Genomic DNA, 12,802 nt, shown 5'->3' on the forward strand with positions numbered 1-12,802 from the left:
TACAGGATCGTTCATTTTCAACCATTAATGAGAGTATTGTCATGTCTCTCTATAGAACCCATTCAGAGAATGGATACATTTTGCTAGTATGTTTATAAAAGAATATGGGTAAATAATGGTAGGCCTTGAGGTAGGAGTAAGAAGGAGTGAAAATGTATATTATGGAAAGCTGAGTGCAAACCAATGAATGTCGATCAGTAGAGTAAAATTACTATGTGGGAACCATATCAGTGTGCAGTGCTATGCATTTGTGAGTTTATAGATGCCTGGTAGTCTTAGAAAATTTCCTTTGAACCTTTCCTTATAAAGACTTCAGTTGGGTTGACTTAGTTAATTGAAACACTATATTAATTTAAGGCCTTAGCTATAGATCTTGAATAAGGACATTGTCATATATATATACAGAGGATAATCAAAATTACTACAGTAAAAGATAGATATTGACCATTCCTATTGTAATGACCGTGCCTGTAGGCCCTGCCTGAATAAAGATCATGCCTATTGCAAGAGTTTGAAGGATTCCCAAGACCTTGCAGCGAAGTTTATTTTTAGGGCTCCACAAACGCACACAGTGATGCAGATTAAGCTGTGTTAAAGCACCAATACATGTGTTTTTGAACTTCCTACAGTACAAAGAAAACACTAAAGTAAGAAGATTCATGTTTCGCAATTCTTCCTTTGCATTGTGTTTTCTACCAGAGCAACCTGGGTGTTCCTATCTAAAAGCCATTGTACAATAGAATCCTTGGAGCTGCAGCCATTATCACTAGTTAAGACGGAAATGAAATAAGAATGGTTTGTGTGTTATAGTGGTCTAGTTTAAAAGCAATATTAAATAAAGTTTTGAAAGGGAATAATGAATGTAGCGTTTTGGCTAAACTGGTGTTCTTTGTGTTTTGTGATCAGTGTCACCTACAATCAATGGTGTTGACAACAATGGCTCTCCGGAGGAAGTGACGGTCATTCTGAACAATCCCACGTCCTTGGTGTGTGAGGCCTACTCATACCCTCCGGCTACTATTACTTGGCTGAAGGATGGGGGGCCATTTGAATCAAACCGCAATATCAGAATTCTGCCAGGTATGTTTCTGCCCACGTTGGCTAAATGTGTGCTTATTCTTACCTGCTGCTAGAAAATGATGTTCTGTGTTTCTTATATTACTGTTATTGGAAAGCATAGTACATTTTAGAATTAAGGGTTGTGCAAAATTATAATTCCACTGTCAAAATTGGACCAAATGTACAAGTGCTTGCTTCACAAACATTTAAAATACTAACTTTGTTTAATTATGCCTTGGCAGAACTAGCAATAATAAAATCTATGAAGTTAATTTTCAGAGGATTTTTTAACTATCAAAATACACCAGGTGGAAAACGGAACGAAAAGTTTCACCTAGTTTTCTGAGAAATGTATCAGCCAAAAACCATTTGCAACATTTATTTTCAGAAAATATCTCACAAGAGTATGGTATTTTGAAACCCACTCAAACTATGTTTCTATATTCTTTGACTGAAAATATCCTGATTGCAATCCTAGTAACATTTTACAAAATGTCAACAATTTACTGAAGTCGACATTTTATTCTCAGTTGTACACAATTTGGCCGGGTTTTGGATATCAGAGTTGAGATGTTTATTTTGGTTAAAAGTTTTAATTACTTTTTTTTATATCCTATTCCCAATCTGTGATGCATTGTAAAACCATGCCCCTGACACATCAATGTCATCCTTCTGGATCAGATTGTTCAATTGACGAAATTAATGTGAATGTAAAACAGTGGATTTTTGCACAACTGATGAACTTATTGGAAGGTAATGCATTTGCAAATTTGCAATGGAAAAGGTCACGCACCGTCTTGCAATTGTGAGGTAACCATGGAGCAATGATAGTGCTATTATCAGGAATTAAAATGACCCAATGTTAGGAGGAATCCCACAGTCTTGTGTTCAGGGTGATGGTTCACCTTCCCAAACATCGGCACATTTGTACTCCTTAAGCTTTCTTTAGCTAACCTACTGGCAACTTTAGTCAAACCATTAAAGTCAACCCTTGGGAGGGCAGTGGTGTAAACAAGAATACAGGATTGACACTGTATTATTTAGAGTAAAGGAACATTCAAATAAAGGTAGCTATAAACAATATACTTTTAAATCATGTTAAAGATAAATAAGGTGTTGATGAATATTACAGGTAAACAATTCTAGTTCAGACACCTCTGGTAGTGCTCTTGGATTGTGATGCTTCTTGTTAGGTTCATTTAAGAAGTCAAAAGTCAACTGAGTCCTTTGTGTACCAGGTTTGACAATCCATACCCCAGTGGTACCTTACAGCTTGCATTCATTGTCTCTCAGTAATCAATGGAGAGAAAAAGGCCAGTTTTCAGGTAGCCTGAGGCAGACAATGGTCCTGATGCTGTGTGGCTTCCCAATGTTAAATGTATAAATCCTATAGAAAAAAACAATATGCTGTCTGAAAGGATGATCGCCAGAGTGCAGCTGGAGAATGGTGAGATCAAATGCATGCAGGAGAAGATAAATGCAGAGTTAATGAAGTTCTCATCACTACCCGTTGTTGGAATCACATGCAGGAGAGAAGGAGTTTGCAGACATTCGGGATGGCTTTGAACTACCTTAGCTGGGACAGATAAAGTGAGCATGTAGGAAGAAGAGATTGGCCAAGAACATGTGTAGGCTGCAATAGCAGTGCTCTGGTAAGACACACGGGCTGGATTGTTTTTCAGCAAATGTCTAGAAGGATCTTCTTTTGGATCTATTGCACAGGGTGTTTACTGACTCTCCTTCCAAAATGTCCTGCCCGACAGTCTCAGAATGGCCATGTTCTGCCTACTTGTCAACCATTCAGCCTCATTGCCAGTGTTTACAAAATCTTGCTAAGGATACTTGAGACAATATTGAATCTACCGATCAGCTATGATCAATGAATGCTATTGGAAAACAAACATCAGAGACAATCTGAGGAAGCTGCTTGAGACTTAAGTCCTGACTAGTTATGAGTGTACAGCATACACATTGTTAGATGTGGGCAGGGCCCTTGACAGGATCAAGTGAAGCTACCTTCTCTCGGTAATGGCGAAAGCTGGCATTGGAGAGTAGTTTTGGGGCTTGATACACAGTGCGTGGAATCTCTGCTGATGGATTTCAGCTGAGGAGGAGAGAACAGGCATCTGGATTCAGTCGGAGATGAGTGTGGCTGGGCATCTGTCCAGGGAACGATAAAAGAAGCAGTACAAAGAGAAAACAGACATTTCACCAGCAGGGAGCTCGAATAACCATTATGCTTGGGACCTAAAATGGGAAAGAGATGAGATCAGAAAAACTATTATGTCCTTGAATCCATCGCGAGCACCAGGCCCTGATGGGCTCTCCAACGCCAACCTAAAATCTGCCCTCGAAGAATCGACTACCTTTTTTTCAAAACTTCTTAATTTAATAGAGAAAACCAAACAAATCCCACGCAGCTGGACCGTAGCGATATTGATTCCGATCTATAAAGCTGGCGACAGGAAAATGCCAACAAACTATAGACCCATAGCCCTTCTTGACCCACTGGGAAAGCTTTTCGCGGGATTCCTAATGAAAAAACTCAATATATGGGCAGCGGAAAATGGTTTTCAAGAGAAGAGACAGACTGGTTTCGCTAAAAAAATCGGTACAAACGTGAATCTGCTACTTCTGAATATGATTAAGTACGAAGCGACAATAAATAAACAACAAGCATACGCTGTATTTATAGACTTAAAAACAGCATTTGATTCGGTGAATAGAGAAAAACTATGGTTGAAGTTAACATCATGGGGCTGTCCCCCATCCATTCTCAATCCAATTAAACAGCTCTACTCTAATACATCGATCAGAGTCAGATTAACAAAAGATGGTGTAGTAACAGACGAAATTACCACCTGGAACGGCCTGAAACAAGGGTGCCCCCTGGCTGCTTGTCTATACAACTTATATACTTTTGGCTTTGTACAAGCGTTTCACGATCCACTCTCAAATCCGCCGAAGATTAATAACGAACCATTACAAACCTTAATGTATGCAGGCAACATCATTGTCATGGACAAAACGCAATCAGGTTTACAAAAAACGTTAAACAAAGTGGGCCTTTTTATGAAAGAGAACGACCTCCAAATTAACATTCCTAAAACCAAGTTAATGAGACTAACAACTCTGCATAGTACCAGGTGACAAAATGTGAAACTACAACTAGAAGATAAAGAGATTGAAGAAACAAAAGTATTTAAATATCTTGGCGCCATGATAAATCCGTCACCAGTTGAGCAAGAATGGAAAGACCACATCGAGAGGAAAGCAAGATCCTTAGCCCGTTTAGGTCGCTTTTTTCATTGCAAACTTGGAACTTTTACAATAAAATCAACAATCCTACTGTATAGACAAAAGGTGGTCCCCATCCTAACCTACGCTGGTGAAACAATAATCAATCAAGATACGATGAAATGGCAACAATACGGGGCCATATTCTGGAGAAAATCTCTACAGAAAAATTATTTGTCTGGATAAAATTCCATCCTTAGAAATACTCAAGGAAAAAAAGACCCCTGTATATGTAACAGCTCTTCAATACTGGACCAACGAGATAAAAAAGAAAATGAAGGCCGAAGACATTAGCGAAGACACGCTGATAAATAGACCACAATATGCTAAAAGAAGAGTTCAGCAAAACGATTGGATCAAAACAATAGAGGAACAATCAAAATACAAACAAGCTTTGAACTGTGAAATAGACTCAAGAGCTCTTAACGAACTACCACTATATTTAGCATGCTTTCCAGAACGATCAATACGAGACCTATTCCAACGCTTTCGCCTAAATATATTACCGACCCGCGATTACCTATCTAACATAAAACATCCAACCATAATTACCACAGATTGTCGGTTTTGTAAGATTGACAACACTAGAGAGACTCTCTTCCATGTAATCATGGTATGCCAGGCTTTGACGGATAAAAGAAACCTGTTCAAGGACTTCTTCAAAATTTCACAGAAACAGATGAACACACAGGAACGATGGGCCCATCTCTTAAAAGGACATGATAAGAACCTAATTTTAACAGTAATTACATTTTGGACTGCGATCATGAACAATAGCAATTTCTGAGAATCAGAAACATAAATGTCAACTCTTTCTCATTTTGTAAATGATATAATGAAAGGTTTGTATTACCAAACAGAACATTAATAAAAAAAACAATAATAAAAGAAGCAGTACACGGATTTCCCAAAGAACTGCTAAAAGCGATATGCAGGCTAAGGGGTGTGACCCTTATTTTCAGAAACTTCAATATGGCTGAATCCCTTTGCAACAATGGCTGAGAAACCACTGGTATTAATTCAACGGTATGTACATGGGATAACATATTTGAGTGAGATACAGGTGGATAACAGATGGTTTATATATGAAGTCAGCGGAGGACATTGGAGAGTCCAGAGAGAGAGGATCATGACTGTCATTCCACCAGCAGTCTCTGTGCATCAATGAAGGCTCTTGCTGAAATCCCCACAATACATCCATGATCAACTCCTTGCTTGCATAGAACAGGAATGCAAATGAAGGACTGGGTTGAAACCTGGTTGTGCAGTCTGGGCAGGGGAGTGTTTGGTGAGAAGTGTTGGGGAGGAGTGGCCTGTCAGTCCAAAATACTTCACCGGGTGCACTGGATGCTAGACAGGATGTTAAGAAAAGGACTTTCAGGCTCATAAACATTTTGTGGCTGTAGGGATCACTACAGGATCATTCATGGATATCTTTTGACCAAGTGGGAAAGTTAGACCTTTCTGGTAAAGGATTGGATCCAACATCAATAGAGTGTTTCCCTCACACATCCCAGAGAATTGATTGAGACCTTTAGTCCTTTAACCCTGTGGCGAGGAAGAACTGGGAGATGTGTCCTACAGTTAGAGAATTTGGTTTATGCTGGTAACCATGTTATCTCATAAAGTGATTTTGTGGTTCTGCACATCTGTGATGTGCACCTCATTGGAGGTTTGAAGTGGTGTATTGTGAAACACCTATGTGATTGGGAGACTTTAACTGAGTGCAGAGGCAGAGATGACACATTTAGGTCAATCTGGACTGTGTACTATGATCCTCCTGGTCTGGTTAAGATGAAACAAGTGGTCATGTCCAGGATACACCTACCTGGATTATGTTCTGATTAACCATCATTTGGTAAATGTCTGTTGACTCAACATATTGCAACTCCAAGCATCCTGCTGTTTAGGTGTAGCCTTCATTTTGATGGAATCCTACTGTTTAAATGCCTATTGCTTTATAATATTTTGACCAAGTGAAAATGAAAATGTTTTAATGCAAAATATATAGCCCAATATTAAAGAAACCCCCATGTTAAGTGAGGTACTTTCCTTTAGGATTACTTGGCTGAGCTAGGATATCATGCAGCCACGTTCTTGTCTAGTCTGCCCAGGCCTACTCTAAAACGCACTTGCTAACTAAGGAATATGGGCAGAGGATGGCCCAACACTCCCGGCCCAAGACCCTGTTCTTTGAAGCTAATCTGGTTATTGAAAATTGCAGGCTTAAAACATGCAATTAAGTTGACCATTAGGTAATCATGTTAGTGCTGATTGGGAGCTAGGAATGGATTATTGTATATTATGCTGCTTGCAGGCAAACTAGGATTGGGAAGGTAGGTTATTTTCAGTGCTCAATGCACAGGCCCTATTCTTGGCATCCGCTGCCTCCAAGGACAGTGTCTTTGGTATGGCTCACCTGTGCTTTCTTTCTTGTAGGTTTGCTGTGGACCTTGTCTTTGTGAAGTTTTTGTTTGGTGCGAGTCTTGTGAAGAAATGGGCGAGCCTCCCCAGATGTCACCCTGCCTGATGGTGGTATGCTCAGGTAAGGTGACCCCTGGAAGACTGCCAAGAATGAAGGAAAAACCGCTGAACAGGAAAAAACCTGTGAGTGATGATTCCGGCAGAAGAAGAACCATGGACCAAATGCAAAGTGAGTTGGCAGGAGCCAATCCTCCAAACGAGGACAGGAGTCTCCTGACAGTAGCGAACAGAAAGGAGGAGATAGCAATGGGAAACACAGGAGGAACGGCGCAACAGAGGAAACATGGAAAACATAAGCACTGAGCAAGGTACCGGACACCAAGCGTTAAGACGCGTAGAGCTCCAGCGGCGTCTGAATTAGTATTCACGGGCTAAGACGAAGCCTCAGCGACTAGACCACCATTCGCTTCCAGGAGGAAATGTGGGACGCCATGTTAGGTCGGAAAATTGGCTGTGCGATTCGGGAACGGAACTTCAAAGCAGACCACATGGACCAGGGTTGATAAGGCATGACAATATGCCACCTTTAAAGAATCAGTGCACCAGGATTATCCGGATGCAGTCGATGGAACCGGCGGAGAAGACTAGGAACATGGATGTTGGCAGCAGGTTCCCAAGATCGTTCGCTGGTGGGGGTATCCCTTCCAGTCCACAGATACTGTAATCACCCCCTTCAGTATCTTGAGTCTCATAACCTACCAGCACTTCATATTCTGGTTGCTGGTCGTTTGCCAGTACTGAGGAACCTGTGGCTTTGGTGATGAGGAGTCATAAGGCTTCAGTAGAGAAGTATGAAACACTGAATTGATGCGTTTCAGTGTAGCAGGCAATCGCAAGCAAAAGGCAAATGGGTAGATGACTTTCTTCACAGGAACAGGCCCGTAATAACGGGGAAAGTTTGCTAGGACATAGATGTTTTGGTAAGTATTTAGAAGACAACCAAACCAGGTCTCCTATAGAGTAAAGGGGGGACTTTCAGCGCTTGCGATCAGCACTTTTCTTAGTAGTTTCTCTCGCCTTTACCAACTGTTCTTTAACTTGTTTGTGAATTGAAGTAAGACCAGAAATCCATGTATCAACTGAAGACAGAAGAAGGTCCAGGGGATACCACGGGCAAAACAGAAGGATGGAAGCCATAATTGCAGAAGAATGACTAGCCTTCAAAGAGGAATGGTGGGAGTTATTGTAGGCAACTCCACAACGGGAATGAGGGTAGCCTAATTGTCGTGTACTTGAGAGGAGAAGGATCGAAGGTCTGTTTGAGGGTCTGGTTAACCCTTTCTGTGATTCCGTTGCTTTGCAGATGGCAACCTGAAGAAAAAGATCTTTTGACACCAAGTATATGACATAGCTGGGACCAAAACCGTGAAGTATATTGGCTACCACTGTCATAGATTATCGTGGACCGGAGGCCATGTAGACAAAACACTTCAGTGAGAAAAATGTTAGCCATATCCGAGGCAGAGGGAAGTTTGGCTAGAGGAGTAAAATGAGCCATTATGGAATACGTGTCTATCGTGGCCAGGATGGCAGTACAACCCCTTGTGGGAGGAAGGTCTACGATAAAGTCTGTAGCTATCACTTGCCAATGCCTACAGGGTAAATCCAACTGGTGAAGCATTCCATATGGTTTGTGGGTATCATGTTTGTTCTGGGCACAAACCACACAGGAGTGAATGTGTATCTTCACTGAGTCTGCCATTCTAGGCCACCAGAATTGTCTCTGGAGAGTCTGTAAGGTGACCTTTTCCCCTCGATGTCCAGGAAATCGGGAATCATGACATAATAAAAGGGCAACTTTACGGTTTGAATCGGTGGGTAGAAATAAACTGCTTCCCTTAAAGAGCAAGCAGTCTTTCTTGCTAAGTGCCCATGTATTGGATCGAGAATATGACTGCCACTCCCTGCTAGAAACAGTGTCCCGACGGACATGGGCCAGGAAATCGTCTACATGGATGAATCTGTCAGGAGGTCCGGAAGACGGGAAAGAGCATCAACAATGACGTTCTGTTGTCCAGAAATATGATAAACCTGGAACTGAAATTGAGCAAAGAAGTAGACCCAACGGGCCTTTCTGCTATTCCGACATTCCATAGACTGCAGGACCTGAAGGTTCCGATGGTCTGTTCTGATTTGTACTGGGTGACTGGCACCCAATAAGAGATGCCACCAGTCAAGAAATGGCTGCCGTATAGCCAATAGTTCGTTTTTCAGGACTGTGTAATGTGTTTCACAAACCGTAAGGTTCCTAGACAAATAGGTTACTATATGTTCCCTGACATCATCTTGCACTCATTTTAATACAGCACCAATAGTAGAATCGAAAGGCATTAGTCTCAACAAGAAAGAGCTTGGAAATGTCGGGTTGACAAAGGATGGGTACCTTAGTGAACTTACTCTTTAACAAGGAGAAGGATGATTCCTGTTCACTGGACCACACAAAAGGTACATCCTTCCATAAGAGTAGAGCAATGGGCTGAACGATGGCTGAAATGTTGGTTATTCATTTCCTGTAAAAATTTGCCAGGACCAAAAAGGACTGAATCTGTTTCACTGTAGTAGGTCGGGGCCAGGAAGTTATAGCTCAGACCTTGTTTGGGTCCATGGAAATGCCCGAAGGATTTAGCACAAACCCTAAGTATCTTATGGAATTCACGTGGAACTGACATTTCTCAGGCCTAGCTAGAAGTTGGTTCTCTCGAAGGCAGGTTAATACCCTAGTGACTTGGTCTTGATGCTTGGCAGAGTCACAAGAATAAATGAGAATATCGCCAAGATAGACTATGACAAATTGGAGAAGCATATCAGAGAAAATGTGATCCATGAAACTTGAAAGATTGCCGGCAGTGACTTGGTCTTGATGCTTGGCAGAGTCACAAGAATAAATGAGAATATCGCCAAGATAGACTATGACAAATTGGAGAAGCATATCAGAGAAAATGTGATTCATGAAATTTGAAAGATTGCCGGGGCGTTGGACAGTCTGAATGGCATTACTAAATACTCAAAGTGTCCAATGGTGTACAAAATGCCATTTTCCATTTGTCTTACGCCCTAATCCGGACGAGGTGATCGGCCCCTCTCAAATCCAACTTGGAAAAGAGAATTGCTCCTTGAAAAGCCTCCAAAATATCAGAGAATAAAGCTAGCAGATATCTTTCCTTCTGAGTGACTTGAGTCAAACCAGTAATCCAAACAGGGACGAAGATCTGGCGTATCTTTTTTAGGCACAAAAAACAATGAAGCGCCAGCTGGCTATATAGACGGTCTGAATAGACCATGCTTGAGGTTGACATCAAGATATTGTTTCAAGGCCATTTTCTCAGGTGCTGACAGGATAAACATTCTTCCAAAGGGTATTATATCCTGTTCCTGAGTTTCAATTGAGCAGTCTTCAGGATGATGGGGTGGAGGCGTCTTCACCATAGTTTCAGAAAACATATTAGCAAACTCCTGATACTCGACTGGTACATGGTTTATATTGGAAAGAGACAACTTCTGATCATCAGGAGTGTGTATAGAAGGATCCTGGAAAATGTCAAATTCCTGGGAAAGGCAATGAGTAAGACAGAACTCAGAGCCTAAAAACAAGGAGCCAGCGGCCCGATTGATGTATGGGTTATGCCTGTACAGCCAAGGCATACCAAAGACCACTGGGTAATGGGCTGCCGTAATGATGTCAAAGCATAACCGCTCACGATGGTTGTCAATCATAAGCAAAAGTGGTTTGGAACGTTGTGTGATGGTCTGGATGACAGAGGCCTCCGTCAATCCCTTTAACTGTTTGGGCTTGTTCTTTCTCTTCTCTAGTTATTTTATAATGACGCGCCCATTCATCATCAAGGAATAACCCCATGGCTCCACAGTCCACCAAGGCATGAACAGTCAAGGACTCTTCCTTGACCAAACTGTAGAGATACCTGCAATATCACCAAAGAGGTGCGTAACGGAGGACCCAAGGTAGCAGAAAAAAGAGCAATAGTTGTCCTCCCATTACCCACTTTACTTAGGAACGAGAGGTGGCCTTTCCCGGATGCCTGGGTGGAACAATGGGGAAATTACGGACTATGTATTTTGGTGATGCACAATACAAGCAAAGACCCAATTCAATCCGTCTACTCCTCTCTTCTGTGATAAATGATCCTCGAAGTGAACCCATTTGTATGCGTTCAGGTACGAGGTGTAGGATATACCGCAGTTGGTTTAAAAGTTGGTGTACAATATTTCCTTTTTTCTGCCTTTCTTTCCTGAAGTCTGAAGTCGATCTGCATAGCCAGATCCAGAAGGGCTTCGAAAGAGTCAGGTCTGGCAACGCTGGCCAGCTCGTCCTTGATTTCTTTGTTTAGCCCTTTTAAAAAAAGGGCAAAACAGGCGCTAGCCGACCAATCTGCCTCCTTTGCCAGTTGCTTGAATCGGGTTAAATAGGTCAACATATCCAGGGACCCCTGCTGGAATTCCAACATTTCTCCTGGGCTGAAAAGACCACATCCGGGCAGTCAAACATTGCCTTAAAGGATGCCATAAATCCAGCATAATTGTCCAATTGTGGATCCTCTGAAGCCATTAGAGGTGTAGCTCAAAATACAGCACTGCCGACTAAATGTGAGGTTTTAAAACCCTCCTTAGCCCTATCGGTGGAATGGAAATAGGGCTTAAATGTGAATTGATCCATACAGGAGTCCAAGAAGGCACAGAGTTGCTTTGGGGAGCTGTCATACTTATCCAGGGCTCCCCCGAGATATAACTCTCCTGATCTAGAGCATCCGTGAGAGAACCAGCTACGACAGAGACGCATTCTCCGCTTTGTGTTTCTGTACCTCAGTTGAAAACACCTGCATACCGCGTAGCAGTTCTTGTACGGAAGGATCCATTGCCACATGTTCAGAAGTATCTGAGCGTCTCAAACTGACAATAATGACAGTTTCTTTGGTATGGCTCAACTGTGCTTTTTTTCTTGCAGGTTTGCTGCAGTCCTTGTCTTTGTGAAGATTTTGATTGATTCACGTCTCATGAAAAAATGGGCGACCGTCCCCAGATGCCTACCCTGCCTGTTGGTGGTATGCTCAGGCAAGACTGCCAAGAATGTAGGAAAAAACCCTGAAAAGGAAAAAACCTGCGAGCGATGATTCCGGCAGAAGAAGAACCAAGGACCAAAAGCGAAGTGAGTAGGCAGGAGCCACTCCTACAAACAAGGACATGAGTCTCCTGACAGTAGCGAACTGAAGGTCGGAAATAGGAACGGGAAACACAGGAGGAACGGAGCAACAGAGGAAACAGGAAAAACATAAGCGCTGAGCAAGGTACCTGAACACCAAGCGTTGAGACGCAAAGTGCTCCGGCGGCATCTGAATTAGTATTTGCGGGCTAAGAGGAAGCATCAGCGACTAAACCGCACCATTCACTTCCAGGTGTAAATGCGGCATGCCATGTTAGGTCAGAAAATGGCACCTGTGAATCGGGAACGGAACTGCCAAGTGGACCACAAGGACCAGGGTTGATAAGTCATAACAGAGGCTAAACAAATTCCTGATGGGTGCCCCAGATACTAAAGTGTTGCAAATTGTTTTGTTTTGCCCTGCACAGAAACCCTTGAGAAATCAGTGAAAGGAAAGGGCCTTGGTGCTTGAGAGCTTTCTTAGAGACACATAGCACAGGCACACCAGCACCTTCTTGCTATAAGGGGCACCCAGAGTCTCATGCAAAGAGACTGGCTCTAAGAAGTGGTGTTGTAGAGTCTAGACTAACTCCTCATGGAGCAGCCATTAAACATACCAGACATTTATTTGAGCCATGGGTGTTGATTGGAAACTGTAGAAGGGAAGGCTGTAATGATATGTCCACAGCGGCGTCTCCAGTGTCTGCTGGTATAAAAATGATGCCAACTGGAATGCTTAGAGAATGCTGTATCATGAGTCTGTGGTGTTGCCTATTTTGTCTGTGCTTGCTTGCTGAAAACAATACT

The 12,802-nt window shown here is 42.3% G+C and overlaps 1 protein-coding gene across 2 annotated transcripts in view; it reads left to right on the top strand.

Moving 5' to 3' along the window:
* Positions 1 to 12,802, top strand: part of HMCN1 (hemicentin 1) — a 1,785,366-nt gene that overhangs the window by 937,165 nt on the left and 835,399 nt on the right. For both annotated transcript variants that reach the window (XM_069641364.1, XM_069641365.1), the window contains exon 50: positions 907 to 1,080. In XM_069641364.1, coding sequence (XP_069497465.1) covers positions 907 to 1,080 — 174 coding nt within the window. The remainder of the gene's footprint in view (positions 1 to 906; positions 1,081 to 12,802) is intronic.

The sequence above is a fragment of the Ambystoma mexicanum genome, chromosome 1q (assembly GCF_040938575.1).
Source record: "Ambystoma mexicanum isolate Mex_15411 chromosome 1q, UKY_AmexF1_1, whole genome shotgun sequence".
Classification (NCBI taxonomy): Eukaryota; Metazoa; Chordata; class Amphibia; order Caudata; family Ambystomatidae; genus Ambystoma; species Ambystoma mexicanum.